At 42.1% G+C, this 16,320-nt stretch overlaps 1 protein-coding gene across 3 annotated transcripts; it reads right to left on the bottom strand.

The window, feature by feature from the left end:
• Nucleotides 1-905: 905 nt before the first annotated feature.
• On the bottom strand, nt 906-16,312 carry pms1 (PMS1 homolog 1, mismatch repair system component). 3 transcript variants are annotated; one of them, XM_034561637.1, is made up of 13 exons: nt 16,217-16,312; nt 15,194-15,337; nt 14,637-14,819; nt 14,277-14,379; nt 13,770-13,933; nt 9,551-9,667; nt 6,513-6,635; nt 6,265-6,411; nt 5,431-6,155; nt 3,493-3,960; nt 3,170-3,300; nt 1,468-1,628; nt 906-1,246 (listed from the first exon to the last, which is right to left on the bottom strand). In XM_034561637.1, the coding sequence occupies exons 2-13, from the start codon at nt 15,323-15,325 to the stop codon at nt 1,046-1,048; spliced, it is 2,655 nt and encodes an 884-aa protein (XP_034417528.1). In that variant the 5' UTR covers nt 15,326-15,337; nt 16,217-16,312; the 3' UTR covers nt 906-1,045. The 3 variants fall into 3 exon arrangements, with proteins under 3 accessions (XP_034417528.1, XP_034417529.1, XP_034417530.1); XM_034561638.1 differs by having other exon boundaries at nt 16,213-16,292; XM_034561639.1 differs by lacking the exons at nt 906-1,246; nt 1,468-1,628 and having other exon boundaries at nt 3,175-3,300; nt 3,528-3,960.
• Nucleotides 16,313-16,320: the final 8 nt, after the last annotated feature.

The following is a 16,320-nucleotide window of genomic DNA, read 5'->3' as shown; positions in this document are numbered from 1 at the left end:
ATGAAATCCCTTCGCTCGGGTACCACCACTTCCCGTTGCGTAAGGCCCCTTGACAATAATTAAGAAATTATATGAATACAAAAATTGAAATTAAATAGAAATGCTTTGAGTCCTTTTCTTCCAGCCTAATTCAATGTTTGTCCACAGGAAACCTTGAGCAACGCTGAACACCAGAATTATGACGTGCTAGACTAATGTCTTTAGGAAGTGGCAACACCACAAGTTAGCGCAGTGTCAAGGATTTGCTAAAATTACACTGCAAATCTCTGAAGCATTTAATGTAGCCAAGGATAATATACAACTATCTGTCAATGCTAAAGGGCGAGCAGCTGGCACTAATTGAGGCTAAAGAATTATGGGTAGTAGCTGGCAGTGTGCATGCCGGTCTTGGAGCTTGCCAATACTCATTCCAATGGTGCCACAATGAGGCTTGGGGGGGTCGGGGGGGGGTAGTGAGATGCTCCGGTCGAGTTAAGAGAGTCAGATATCAAGAGTCAAGTTAGAGAGTCAGATATCCTTCCGCGCGTTGCAGAATGCTGTTTATTAATCCACGGAAAAAATTGCAAAAACATAAAACTCAAAACGGTGGCCAAAGAGCGAATCTGCATACGAACATTGTTATTAAGCGACTGTACTCGGGTTGAAATACGAGTTCTTTGTTTTCGCCAGGAATCTGCTGACAAAGCTAAATAGATTTTCCGTAGTTGCACTATCACGTACGACCGATGCATTGTCTTTTTTTTTCTACACCTGCAAATCCTAAGGCGAGCTTTTCCACTTCCTTGACAATGTATTATTAACACATTTGTATCGTGAGTAATACACTCAAGTCTAGTCCTCAACTATTGGCCACTTGACAGCGTATTAAGTGAATCTTTTTAACAGTATTACAACATGATTACAGCTTGATGCATGAAAAATACTTTTATTTTTGTGTTTGACATCATTTCAGCAGAATGAAAACAACTCAGTTAGCTAACGTTGAGAATAATCATCTGTGACTGCGGGTATGTTTTTGATTTGAGTCTTCTTCTTCTTCTTCTTCTCACAGCTCTAACGGCCTCAGCAGAGCTTTAGCTTCCTGGTCCGTAGAAGGGACGTCAGACAGGTGTTGGAGAAAAGGTCGTCCGTGGATGCAGGTTTGGTTGCTCTCAGCGAGCTGCTGATCCATCCGTAGAAGGGTTTCCTCCACATCTTCCCTGGATGGATTTGTAGGTAACTGACGGGCAAGTCGTACTGCTTCCCCCTGTGAGGTAAAAGATACAATATTATATATATATATATATATATATATATATATATATATATATATATATATATATATATAAAATAATATATATATATATATATATATAATATATATATATAATTTAAAAAAAAAGTATATATATATAAAAAAATATATATAAATATATCTCAGCGCAAACAGTTTATCCATTGCTAATCTTAATTCACAGCGTCTCTCACTTGCAGGTAGTTTGTGACTTTAAGTGGCCGGCACTCCTGCACGGTCCGGGCCTTCCTGTGAAGAACTGCTGTCAGGATCTCCCTGAGGTCCTCCACACCGAGGAAAGGCACGCAGTCTGCCATCGCCGTGACTTCCAGATGTCTCTCGGCTGACGTGAGGCCTTGCCAAAGCAAGCAGAAAACAAGGATTAATATACTCCAGACGCTACTACTATCTCCAGGAAAGAATAATAAATAAATATTGTGGTTTACGGCTGGAGCGATGACCCAAGTCAAACAAGCGGAGAGCCAAATGGAGTGTTAAATGACTAAAAGAAGCCCCAGCAGACTGGAAGTAAGTTGTCTTGTAGGGTGGAAGAATGATAGCTTCTCATTTCACGAGGAAATACTGCAAATCAATTTATATTTCTGACAATTGAATTTGGATGCAGAATGAACTTCCAAAAAAACAAACCTGGACAAACAGAGGCAGGTATAATATCTTAATATTAAATATGTCTGTGCAACACCGCATAGTACAGCGTACATTCGCTGGAGAGCAACTTAAACTGTATCAACTTTATTGTCATAAAAGTAGAACAAAATAAATGAAAATGACACATTTTAGATAATCCCAGCTGAAGGGTAGGACATGCAGGAGCGATTGCGCAATGAAACCACCTTATGTGTGGCGCTACCTTGCACCCCCCCACCCCCTCCACACCGAGGCTGGCAGTGCCAAATGAAAATTCCTTGAATTTCTTAAAGGGCAGCCGTTCTCAACACATGCACACTGGGGCACAGACCCACTGTGAGGCCACTCAGGCGGGCACAGAGCCAATGTCGAGTGAGGTGAACCATTCCAGCAACAACAACACAGGACACTGTACACCCCTATGCGAGCGATCAGAGGAATAATGTCACAATAACGATGACGAAGCTGTCAAAAACAAGTTTAATTGGAGTTATTCTGGTTTATTCTTACGTTATATATGCATAACTAAGACCTCTCTTACCGATGACTTCCTTTATTACACTATATTCACCATACACTGACGTGTACTGTCATCATCAGAACACTCTACTTATCAATATTAGGACCACGAGTCAAGAAACAATGCTCAGTTTAAACATAATTATGCTTTCTGATCAGGTCTTTGCATTGTATCTTATACTAGCTCTATTATACTAACTTGTTGTTTTCAGTAATCTGATTTTGGGGTTAATATTGCTAATTTATTAGTTTGTTAAAATATGTGCTCAAAGATAACTTGTTACAAAACTTTACTTTACTCCTTTTACGTGCATGTGGTCAACGTACATAATATATTAAGTAGTCAGAACGTTTTATTATTTCCACTATTTCCTGAAATATTTTAATTACATAAACACATACTTTGGTTGTTTGGTCCCTCGTGATGTAAAACTCCATTTCACCCATCATAGTTTTTCATGATGTTGAAGGGATGGTAATATTGTAATCTGACACACAGAAACTCAGAAATAATTGCCTTTAATCCAGTTTAATCCAGTTACTCAGGACTGTATGTTAAATGACTGGTGAACTAGGACCTTTTAAATGATGAGTGTTATTTAACAAAAATAAAACACGACTCACGAATAGAATAATAAGAAGAAAGGCCCTTTTTCCTGATTGATTGGCGAATGAATATTATACATGTACAACAAGCGTTACAGTCAGAATTTTGCATTTACAGAATACCTGGAGTGAGTTTGATTTTAAAGCCGTTAGCCACGAGCCGGGGATCGGAGAAGAGGGCCCCCCCGTCCAGCTCGGGGCTTCGCTTCTCCATGTTGCACAAAGCCTCAGTGTATCCAGCCCCCCCCAGACTTCTATAAAAGAGAGACAAGGAGATGTTTAACATTTTGGGAAATTCGAAAAAGCCCTAATAGAAACCAAGGTTTAGGATTTGTTTATCCTAAAAATAGTCTCGAGCATATATGCATGTGAAGAAATCGGATGAGAGTGCAGTTTTCCCCCCGCAGGGTTGGCATTTTGCTGGTGAGAAGCGAGTGATACGTTACCCATCTGTTAACTGTATGGGGTTCTGGAGACTCACTGCTGGAAGTATATTGTTCTCCAGGAGTCTCTTAAACAGCAAGGCCTCCTCCACTCGAAACGGGTTTAACAACATGAGCCTCTGACCGCATAAAATGACCCAGGCGCTCCGAGAGGCCAGCCGGTTTACAAGACGTGGGCCCCGCGGCACCCCGGCGCTCTGGGATGAAAGGCGCCGCAGCCGCAGCCGGAGGGCAGCGACGCTGCAGGGGAGGAGCCGCGAGGGCTTCGGCGCGGGGTTCCTCGTCTTCTTTTGGGGCTGCGCGGAGAAGAGCTCGTCCAGCAGCTGCTGGTTGGACAGCGGGGCCTTGCGTTTCTGGCCCTGCGCGTGGCCCCTCGGGGTGCTCGCGCTCGTCTCTCCGGGGCCTTCGGCCGAGGCCGACTTGGTCCTCTGGTCGTGGTGCTCCAGGTGTCTTCTCGCCTTCTCCTCATACCTGCAGAGTTCGGCAGTGGCGACGACCCTTTAAAATCTGTTCCGGCATGCATCGATTTATATATATTTATGTTGCAAAAACAATGCCCAAGCTAAATTAAAAAAGGGCACTTTAGACACGATGTTCAGTTTACTCGTCACGATGAGCACGCCAAAGATTCAGAGAAAATAACCCAAATGACGTCATCAGGGTTTGAGACGTCAATAATTTAACCCGTCTGTTGTCAGTCCCTCCGCTTTATGGAAGGGAACATTTAAAAATGTTTCACAATAAAAAATGAACCATTCAAAATGCAGTTAAAACAGCAGTCATGTGTAACCTAGGCTCCGAAATCAGTGACACATGTCGAGCATCAGGGCTCACACACTTTCAGCACCCCGTTATTCAAAGAACCTGTTTGGTGAACTTGTGCCAGTGTAATTCCTAGAAGTTGGTGTGCCGCTTCACGGTGGAAGGAGCCCAAGTGCTTAATGTTTAAGACGGCAGGGTTCTAAACAGATGTCTTTTTTTTTTCTCCATACGCTGTGCCGTACCTTAAATGAGGCCCCGGCTACCGCTGATGCACATTATAATTACTTTAAATGGTTATGCAGTAATCTAACATAGTTGGGGTTGAAGCGCCTTCAGCGCTGTGTAACGGGGTTGTTATTCTATGGCGAGCAGCTCAGTGGATAGAGATCAGTGTGTCATTTCATCCGGACCATTCGAGAAGTTACTGATGACCAGATTCACCTCTCATCCCACTTCATTTATTATTTGTCTGATCACCCTATTTATATATATCTATTTTTTTTAAATAACTCCACTCCCGTCTCACCTTCATTAATGTAAATCCTTTGACTCCGAGGGTGCAAGGTTTGAAAAAAACAAAAAATAATTACCTCCATCTGTTCCGAGCCAAATCTGTTGACTGGCCAACTATGTGTCGCTCCTCATGCCGCTGTGTGTAGGTGAGATTTTAAAAATGGCCGGAGAGACTGGAGCCTGAACCGTAGATGCAAACCTTATGTTGTGGTTTCTATTTAGAAATTATTTAAAAAAAACTGTACGTAAAAAAGGGAAGCATCAGTTCATAGCAGTCATTGTCTCTTAAAATCGGGTCGAAGAGTCACTATGGATGTCTCCGTTTAGGGACTTTTGTAGGTTTGGGAGATCAGGACAATTGCAATAATATATATTAAATAAGTAATCAATAAAATCTGCCTACAAATGTGATGCGATGTGAGAAACATGGTGAGACGCTTTGGAAATGGAGGGTATTTCCCTCTCAGTGATACCTGTTGCACTGCGGTAAATGTCCTCTACCTAGAATCTGGAAATTGGAAACACAGCTCGCATCAACACAATTTCCAGACGAGGCAGAACGCATTCTAATGACAGGTCAGACCCCCCCCCACCCTCTCTCTCTGTCTTGCAAGTAACAAGAAATGGAAACAACTACTTGGAAAAGGTGAAGGTCTGGAAACTCACTTCCTACGTTCTTCCACCCTCAGATTTTTCCACCTCTCGTGCACGGTGTCGCTGATATCCTGCAGGCTGGCTGTCGGTTTCTCCCTGAGGACCTCCACTCGGGCCTCCTTCTCGAACAGGGCGGCGGGCGACAGCGGCACCCTCATGGCGCGATTGCTGATCAGGTCGTAGGCCGTCAGAGCGGCCCGCTTCTCCGTTATGGCGTTGAACACCTTTTTGTCGGAGCCGCTCCGACTCTTGATCTCATCACAGTCGGAGCGGACGTCCTTCGAGGGCTGGTGGATCTGGACGGGCTGCAGGGGTTCTCCCGATACGGGGTCGGTCAGAGCCGTCCCCCGGCTCCAGTCTTCAGCCGATATCTTGCTCGAGTTGTCCCCCGACGCGGCGGCGTCGCCCCCGAGTCTCTCTGCTGAACCCATTCCTGCTGCCCGAGTGCAGCTCCGAGCCATCTCATCATCACAGACAGAGACGTCGGTCTCAAGCCCAGCTGGGAACTGGTCGACAATCCAGTCCTCCGCTACGGAGGACGAAGAGCTGCCGTTTGAGGTCCGGCCGACCCGCTCGCCGCTTTGTTCGCCGTCTGGTCGTGAGGCGTCGGCTCGGCGGGCAGTCGGGGGCGAGGGGGACGTCTCGCGGCCGAGCTGCTTCTCGGCCGGGGGGTCACCGTTGTGCCGATAGCCGTAGAGAGAAACCAGTAACGCATCTAATGCGGTCAGCACAGCCTCCTAAATATTCAGACGGATCACCGACGGTAAAAGAAAAGTATTGATGATGCACGGAATTTGTAGACTCGGGTGTTTATTCCCCCCCAAATACACTGAATTTCATAGCTACCTTGTCGTGAAGAAGAACCTGGGTCTTGTCAGGTGTCAGGTTGACGTCGACTGAGGATGGTGGAACCGTGATCTTAAGCATGGCGGTGGGATAGCGGTTCCGGGTCGGGGTGTCCGGATACTGAGCGCTGTAGTGTTGACGTAGCAACTGATGATCGAGCGCACGGGATAAAGTAAACGTGACGTGAAAGATATTAAGGCATTCGATGTATGAATTGTGGTGCATCGAGTTATCCAGAAGGACTCTACCTTCATTATGTCTTTTTGGTGGACGGGCCGGTTGTTGACGAATATGAATGTCTTGTCGGCGCTGGAAGAGCTCGTAGAAGAGTAATCCGCTCCGGGCTTCGGAAAAAAGCCTTCTAAAAGAATCTGAATGAAATACACAAAACGACGACGACGACGTCGTCACCACGAAAGCAAATAGCGGTCGTAATAAAAAGATAATAAAAAAGGGCTGAATTTGACGTTTCTTAAAACGAGACATTTGGGCAACTCCTTTGAATTTCCACGTCTTAGTACCGAACTTCTTTTTTCCGCAGTAAATTTTGGTAACAAAATCGAGACGCCCGAGTTTGTGGGTTCCTCTTAACACGCAGAGGCTCCACTACGAACACCCGTTACCTTTCACCCAGAATCATGCCGGAGGCGGTTCTCGTGGGCTCAAAACCGATGACTCGACATTAAAACCGAACAATTACACTTTTTGAAAACTCCATTATTAACGTAAGCTAGTAAGGAAATTATGGAAAGCTATTAATGTTCTACAGATTGCAGCTATGCTCCCCCCCCCCCCACACCCCCCACCCCCACGGGCTCATTATTAGCAGCAAACGCACACGCTAATGAAGTTAATAAATTAACTGCCGTTTCAGGTCGGGGCACATATGCTTCTCTGTATTTCGGCTCATTAGGGGTCACTTTATGAGAGAACGAATGGCACCTCTGGCCCCCCGAAAGGGCTGCGGGGGGGTGGGTGGAGCTGCGTGTAGTCCTGCAGCCCCCCAAAAAAAGTGTCACATTTTGTTCTGTGGAGGAACAGCTCTTACAACCCTCCCCCGGAGCGAGGCAAGGGGAGAAAAGGTGAAAAATGTCGTTCTCATAAGTGCGGCAGCAAAACAACAACAACAAAAGGAGGAAACGGAGAGAGAAACGGGGTGAAGAGGGCTGCTCCACATCTGTCGGACTCGATTAGGTCGGCGGGTACGAGCCACACGACTCCTACCGTGACCGAGCAGAAAGTTACCGCTCGACAATAATTCAATTACGATCGGCACGGCGAAGCTTAGCTTAGCTTAACGGAAAAAAAGAAGGAAAAAAAATAAATAAATCACTCGCTCTTCATCAGGAAAGATGAGAGAGAGAGAAGAAAAAAAAAAGGGGGCAAGGGAATAGTTGGCCGGCCACCAGCTGACCACATTTGCTGGCTTCAGACCAGGTGTTCGTGATGAGGTTATTAGCTCACGGGTCCAGCATGTAATGTGCATGCTCTCATTTGCTCTGCAAAAAGCATCCATCTCAACGTGGCATTTTATGTAAGATTGAGAGTTACAATTAGACGTTTTTTTTTTTTCTAAAGCAAGTAGAAGCAAACGAGACATTTGGTCACCGTGATTTATTCCCAATGCAATTCAACATATTTCCAAAACTCGTTTCCAAGTTCTTTTCTTGTTTCACACGACGTCAAAGACACCGACTTAAAAAGAAGATTCAACCGCGTGTCAAAATACCCGATTTTGAATGTTGACACAAAATCCCGTGCAATTTTAGGACAATTACCTTTTTTTTTTTTTTGTGTGTGTGCCCTGTGAAGATGAACTGCCATAATGGCCCCGCAATGAAAGGCAAAGGGGACATGGGAGCCACAGTACGAGGGAGTGGTAGCGTCCAGCTCTGGGCCAACAAGTGCACTCCTTGTCATATTATTTATATATATATATATATATATATATATATATATACACACACATATATACATATACACACATACATACATACACTTGTTGCATTAAATATAGGATATTATATATTTGGAGCGACACGATGTGGATTTACCAAACAAATACAATATAAATACAGTTTTCAGCTGGTTAGCAACTGATAGGCCGTTCGTTTAAACATTCGCTTTAGACTTTGACGCAGGCACGACGTCACTGACTTACTGTCAATGATCTGCATCGACTCGTTGGGTAATGTTTGGTGATTTTAACATCAATGTTGACAGCGGCGATACGTCTCTAGCTTTCTGATCGCTGTGGACTAACCCGGGACGTAAAAGGGTCACGCTCCTGACCGAGTCATCACGAAAGGCCTCAATATTTCTAGCGTTGTGGTTACTGACGTTATCCTCTCTCTCTCTCTCTCCGATCACTCTCGCGTCTTCTTTTAAAAAGCAGGTGAGCTGCCAGCGTCTCCGTACGAGGTCAAACGGTCCATGTCATCCACGCTTCCTCTTAAAAAACAATTCCATCTGCACGACACAATTTGATCCCGTCGGCCATAACCCCGGGACGAGATTGTGTTACGTTTAAGTTCTTCCTCCTGCAGCCTCGACATTCTCCCACCGAGCTTTCTAAAGAATGATTTTTGTGTTTGTTTTTTTTAAATTGCACGGCACGGGACCCCCTGGAAATAGTCAATACCACTCTCCTTTCAGGCCGTTTCCCCCCCAAAATACTGAAAACCTCCCATTTCTCTGTAAAAAAAAAAAGAATCACACAAAAAGTAGACTTGGGGAGTTCTTGGTCCAGATGTATTCAACATCTAGCCTGGGAAAGATTTACATAACTATAAACCCAGATTATTATCATCAACCAATATCACTGAATAAGTGCGTTGATGCGCTCTAAGATCCGGCTCACTCCCCTCCCCTCCCTGGGTCAGAACCAAAAACAGAAGCGGCTTTCAAGCTTTTGAGCGCCGCAGATCTGGACTGAACTTCCCCCGAACCTTTCGTTCTTTTAAATTGAAGCTTAAAAAACGATTTTCCCAAAGAGCATCTAAAGATGTTTGATTCTTATACTTCTGCACCTCTTAAATCCTTTTAAAATCCACCTTATTTCCACCGTTTATTCTAATTTATTTTCTCTTTTATGACGTGTTTACTTGTTTTGTATGTTAATGATCATGTAAAGCACTTTGCCTTCGTGTCTAAAATGATGTCAAACGGACTTCTCTAAAAATGTGAATGATGTTAAGTTATACAGCGATGTTGTAAAAACCCAAAAGAAAACTGTAGCTTTCTTCCTTCTCCTCTCTCATCTCTGCATATTTGCCCCTGTACTGACCTCCGGTTGCTCTTGGTGATGGTGGCAAGGCAGCAGGTTGGCGACGGCGCCGGCTCCCAGCGTAGCGAGGAGGGCACTTCTGTGATCGGCCACCGTGGCCTTCTGCCAGACCACCACCTGCAAACGACACGACACCCGTTAGGCCACTCGCACCGCAGTAAACACGGTTAGGAACGTTTTGTTTCTGATGATTCAGCAAGAGATGGACAACAACAAAAAAAACAGCCACGCAGCACAAGTCTTATCAGTTTATGACTAAATGTAGGGAGGGGAACAGAAAAGATATGGAAAGGTTATTGTTGTCCATGTAAAAAAATGGACTGTTCCATTATTTCTCATCAAGAAGATCTGATGGCTTTTATCTAAACTTCAAACCATATGCGACCAATACTTGTATCCATATTGTAAAAAACAGCTGAGTCGACACGCTGTCATCGTAAATCTCAGGGTGGAAAAAAAAAAAATCACAATTACAATATTGTCTCAAAAACATTCAGTTTAGATTAGATTAATTATACTTTATTGATCCCCAGGGGGACATTTCTTAAAGCAGCAGCAAACATGTTTATATATATATTGTAAGATTCGTGTTCAAAGCTCCGGGTCCCGTGGCCGCAGGAAATTCAGGATTCGAGTTAAAGTTTAACAATATTTAATGGCAAAGATAATACTCATGTAGCGTTCACGATCGTGGGGCCAGAAAGGAGGAACTCTCCACAGACGGACTGCAGCTCCCAAGGAGCCACATACCGGGGCTGTCTCGAGTCTCCAGACCAGTAGAACCATGTCTCCCCAGAACAAATGCTCGGCTATTAGTATGGTCATGCAAATGAATTCACACCTAAAGGTTAGTTCCATTGGTCAGTTCAAAGGATGCCGCCATTCTGTTCGCTAAGCCAATTGATAAATTAGCGGGGTCAAAGCTCACACTTCCGGTCAAGGACAGGAAGTTCCCCCTATTATCCTGCCTTCAGAATAAAAGCAACACATTAGGTTTCAATCGGCATCCATCTTAACTATTGTCTAAACAATAAAACATTCATTCATTCCCATGCATCATACAGTTAATCATTACATTTGTCATTAAAACAGAATAATAAAACAGTGATCCTCTCTTATGTTTCATAATACATTCCTCCAGAATATTCCTCATAATATCCCAAATTAATTATCATATCTTTCTTTATGTATTAATTTAAAACATTTAAAAATTTTAAACTTCTCTTATCTACATGTGCAAATATATATAAAATCCACTACAACCTAACAATATATACACACACAATACAAATAAAAAAAATATTACATTTAAGAATTTAAATAATAAAAAGGAAATTAAAACGTACAACTAAAATAAAAATGAAAGCGTATACAGTGTATTTTAAAGTGACGGCGGTGCGAAGTTTATTGACGTTCAATTTGAGGAGGATTTATTGTACAGTCTTATTGCAAATGCGATTATGATTATGACAAACGTACATTTATATAAATAAAAAAAGGGTCATATTGCTTATACCATTTTGACGTGTCGGCTCATAAAATATCTTCGGTTCACAATATGTTGACAACCGCAAACGTGATGACGGGCAAGTAGTTTGTGTCCACCGGTGAATCTATTACCCGGGTGTAGATTTCTAAAAGCATTGCAGTCCGTTTGCTGGGGGTGGGGTGAAGTGTGGGGGAGGGGGGGGGGGCATGTCTCGGCTATTAAATACGCCATTTGGCCCGTGTAAACGGATCGGTCCTGTAAACGGGTTCTTGGAGAAGCTGTGAAACACGACACAGGCCAAACAGCAGCGTTGGAGATAAAGGATAGGGGGGCGACCCGAGTGCTGATTGTACGAAAATGGTCTTCGCCACCGTCCTCCGACCACCTCTAAAAACTGATTTCTATGAACGCGTGGCCCCTCTGCGACCCCACACCACCTACACACCTACACACACACACACACACACACTTCTGTGTACAAACTGGCTGCGGCCCGAAACAGAATCTGGGGTTAAGTCCGCAGCTGTGTTCAGGTGTCATAATCAGCCAAAATCAGAGCTCACAGTCAGCCATATTTGTGTTCGGAGCACCTGACAGTTACGCTGAGCCGTGGTGGGAAAAAGGGGGCACGAGGGATGGAAATGTCTAATTGCGAAATCATTCCGGCGCTGATTCATCTAGAGTTATGCAACCCAAAAATAACTGGCTTTTTAAAAAATTATTTATTATCGTGCACTCCAAAAGTCTATAACCCCGTGGACATAAACCCCATAAAAAGTGGACAGAACTGGTTAAAAAAATTAAATTGCTGACACCAAAAACATGCCACCTGCATTTAACTAATGACAATTAATGACTGATTAAAATTAAAGCTGGACATTGTGGAATATGAAGCACTGTTTTGGTCATTTGACTCTCGCCCACATCAATACATTGGTTACATATCAAAAAAGCCCTTTTCATGCACGTCATTTTCCTAGAAGGTTAACATACCGTTTCCCCCAAAAGTGTATTTAATAAATACTAGTGGTTGAAAAAGTTTATATATTTTGATAATCAATTAATCATTTAAGTCATTTATAAAAGTAACACGCCAAATGTTCTGGTTCCATCTTCCCCAATGTGATGATTTACTGCTTTCAGCAAGTGTTAAATCAATATTTCTTTTTTTTGGGGGGGGGTTTGAATAACGGCTCAGACGAAACAAGGATATTTGTCGACGTCAGGTTGAGCTCTGGAAAATTGTGATGGGGAATTTTCCACAGTTTTTTTCTGAACGATTAAAAAGAAAAACGTTTCAACAGATTGGACCAATCAGCAACACAAATAACTGTTGGCAGGAGCCAGAATAAATACATGTGCTAACCTGTAAGGTTGTACGTTTTGAGTAATTAAAAGAGTCCTTATAAGTCTTATCAACGTTCCTTTATGGCTACAAGTATATTTAGTTATTTTAATGGTCCTGAACTTTCATCAAGCAGAGCCAGCATCGAACTCACTAACCTTTCTATCAGGTTAGTGAGTCTGTTAGTCGAAGGTTTGCGTGTTCCTCGAGTGCTTCGACTGGACAAATAAATATTTGTAGTCCCCCGGATGATTTCATAGCTCGTATTAGCTCTGAAAACAAAAAATAAAAATAAAAGGAGGCTGGAGACAATTACGGTATTCGAGAAGGTGCTTGGTGAATAATTTACCCAACAAGCTCCTTTTGCAATCTTCTGTTTCAGGGATTTTTACACATAATTTATATTATCACGAGTGAAAAGTGCATGACAGGGTGGGTTTTTCTTTCCATTTATTGATTGAATCTCAAATAATACAAAACTACCCTTCAGTCCAATGTCATTGTTAAATAAATTGATTATTACAGATATATCTTTTTAAAGCTGCACTAAATCTCTATTTTCTCCTGTGCGGCATTAATCTCCATACAGACCATTTGTATTCAATGTAAAGTGAACAGTTACTTCATTCAGATAAACATTCATACTTTATTTCGCTGGAAGCAACCATTTTTTTAGAAAGTGCCTCATGAATATAATGTATTATCATTAGTAGCAGCTCCATATGTAGTAGTAGTAGTAATAATAATAGTAGTAGTATCAAAATGTTAAGCTTCATGGAATCAAGAGTACCTTTCTTCCTTGATGTGTATCAATAATCTTCTAAATTACGTTCCTATGTGTATCAATAATCTTACACAGTATGCAATCTCACAATAATTTACATACATAAACTGTAAATACATTATGAGCCAGTGACGTTGGTTCATTTGAAGACCAATGAGGACATCTAGTGGATGCTGTGCATGGAAGACATGCTGTCTGAGCAGGAACTATTAACCCCCGCATCACTTTTGATCATTTTGGCTGTGGTAATGCATACGGTATTAATTTTTGGCAAGGTTGTTGCAGTTGTAGCGTAAAACTACATTATAAGTTACATGAAACCAAGCTGACCACAACTGCCTTTTTTCTGGTTTATGTCCCAAACTCCAACCGTACAAGCCCAAAATAGATTATTGTTAAGCTCCTCGATCATTTTGAGTTGCATACCACTTTAAAATTAAAAAAAAATATTCTTTACAATTTAAAATCACGTCCCCAGTGTTGCTTGTAAATAATATATGTGATGCATATATATTCGTATATATGCTGCTGACTGAAAGTTGTCGGGATCGATTATTTTCTTTACGAATTGAAAAGCAGAAAAAGGGGAGGAGTTACTGACCCTATTGTGAATTAGTGTGAGCCTCAAGCCCGGTTTTATAATGGCGTAGGCCACCAGCAGGTCCTGTATTTTCTTCAGTTCCTCCTTGCACTTCTTGGTGGAGGAGTAGTATTGACGTCTCACTGGAATGTTCTTGAACAGCTTCAGTACGCTCACTGTTGTGCCTGTAAAAACACAAAGAAGAGGTGTGCAACAGCTTTTATTATAAAATATACTTGTTGTGCAACAAGGCCAAAGGACTCAGGGAGACAGATCTAACTGGACACGGGTCAAAGTGTGAGATTTTTATGTGATCCCTTTAAAAGAAGTGTACATCTTTCTACTGTTTTTTGCAAGATATTCATAAACAGTATAATCCAAGAATCCCAAAATGAATCACATTGGTAGTACAGGAGATAATGCAGCTATTAGTGGACTAATGTCAAAGTGTCTCTATCTGTGACCTCAACTTCATATGTTCCACGTTACCGTTTCATTAAATAATTGATTACATTATTGGTGCCTTGCCTTGACCCAAGTGAGACGGCTTCTGGGAGACGATCTCCCCACTGAAGTTAAGCGTGTACTGGGTGCTGACGTCATCCTCCTCCGTCTTCGTGATGACAGACACCTAAAAGCAAAAACTACAATAAAAACATCAGGTTGCCTACAGTACCAGTTTATATGCTGCGTTAAACCAGGGTGTATATTTAATTCCTAATATATACTGATAAACATTCATATTAATGTATGAGTGAGAATTGTTTTTCTGAACTTTGCCATTAGCTCATTAGCATGTACACAACTTACAACTCAATATACATGACATCCCATAATTCGTTCTTGTTATTTTTTTGCGTGACGTAATAATTGTCAAACACTTCTCACCTCGGCCACGGAACAGACGGAGCCCAGCGCCTCCCCTCTGAAGCCGTACGTCTCCAGTCGCTCCAGGTCCTCGTTGCTACAGATCTTTGAAGTGAAGTGCGTCACGGCCATCACGGGAGTGTCGTCGGCTTTGATTCCGAGGCCGTTATCACGCACTTCTATCCGGTCCAAACCGTAGTTCTCCTGCAAAAAAAATGCAATAATACTGTCAACAATACTGCCTGTGCAACTGGAGGGGAAATCAAAATCAGTATTTTTAAAAAGGATTAAAAAGCACACGCTAAACTCCAGAAAAGAATATAGCTATACTCTATTAATGTCTTTATAGCAGTGTGTTGTTGTACACAATGATATTTTACAACAACAATAGCGCTGCTAAATAATAGTTAAACATTACAAAGTCCCGAGATGCAAAACATAAACGTACTCTTGCATCAACGGCTCTATTGAGACACATCTTCCTAGAGACAACGCTACTCATAATCCATCATTTACTAATCAATCATATCTTTTAAAATACATTTCTTCTTGTTCCAAAAGTCCTTCAGAGACTGTACCAGTTTAACGTCGATGCTCGAAGCCTCGGCATCCAGGGAATTTTCCATCAGTTCTTTCACGACGTTCACCAGAGAGGTGATGACCTGGGAGCTGGACAACAGCCGGACCGTATCTGGAGGCAGCTGCTTCATGATTTAAGGTACCTGGTTGTAGAGAAGTCGGGTTTTAGTTTGATGTTTTTGAGTGTTTTGTCGAGTCACGACAACATGACAGGAGAATGGAACGAACTCGAAAATGTCAATGTATAAATGATGCAAGAAAATGTAAGGAAAACACATTCAAAACACATCCACGTGTCCTTCTTAGGACTACATCAATTGATCAGAAAAGGGTAATTTAACACTGCGGTATGGTTGTTGTTATTTATTGATGTTTCCAGATGGGTTCAAATGTTTTAAGAAACACAGACATGGTAAACCAGTTTCATTCATGGAAATAAAAATACAGACATGACTCTTGCCAATAAAGTGAGCAGGTGATTTTTTTCTTGCAGCACACTTAGTAGTAAGAACTGATCGTACCAGGAAGCATAGCCTAACAAATTAAGATGAACAATTAACAAACGCGGTCAGACTGAGCATTTGCATTAATTAACAAGCATTTGTCTTGATTGAAACCAGATAATTAAGTCTTCAAAAATGATTCTTTGTTGCAAGAATATTGATGTATTGCAGTCACCTGACATAAATACCACCTAATGAAGTTATATTATAATGTTGCCAGTTTACTGAAACCGTGGAATTATATTGTTTTAGTCAGGAAACAATTTGGTGAGAAACAATAAAATATAATAGAGGAAAGTGATGTCATCTGAACACCGTAATACAATGGGTTATTTACAGTAGTGTTATCTAGGTTACTGAAGTTAACGTTAGGTTAGCTAATTTAATTGCTAAGTAGCTTAGACTCGTTAGCTAACCATTAAAACCCCGCTTTCTTATAAACATGAACACACTCCTATTAAGCTAAACATCAGTGATCATAAATATATAATATAATATAAATATTAGTTAGATACCGACTTGGTAGAGTCCTTTTGACTGCAGACCCTGTTGAATAGATTCGTAAACAGACATGAGCTTCAAAGCGGAAACGACCTGATTCCCGCCCCCTTGCTGGCACGCTG

This window comes from Cyclopterus lumpus, chromosome 21 (genome assembly GCF_009769545.1).
Source record: "Cyclopterus lumpus isolate fCycLum1 chromosome 21, fCycLum1.pri, whole genome shotgun sequence".
In the NCBI taxonomy this organism is placed as follows: Eukaryota; Metazoa; Chordata; class Actinopteri; order Perciformes; family Cyclopteridae; genus Cyclopterus; species Cyclopterus lumpus.
This window is presented reverse-complemented; position numbering and strand designations above follow the sequence as displayed.

Excerpts from the sequence above, each read along its gene's own strand:
- pms1 (XM_034561637.1), bottom strand. The coding sequence starts at position 15,325 with ATGAAGCAGCTGCCTCCAGATACGGTCCGGCTGTTGTCCAGCTCCCAG. Across the intron at positions 13,934-14,276 it reads GCCGTCTCACTTGGGTCAAG|GCACAACAGTGAGCGTACTG; the intron begins GCAAGGCACCAA and ends GTGTTTTTACAG. Across the intron at positions 6,636-9,550 it reads ATCACCAAGAGCAACCGGAG|ATTCTTTTAGAAGGCTTTTT; the intron begins GTCAGTACAGGG and ends TATTTCATTCAG.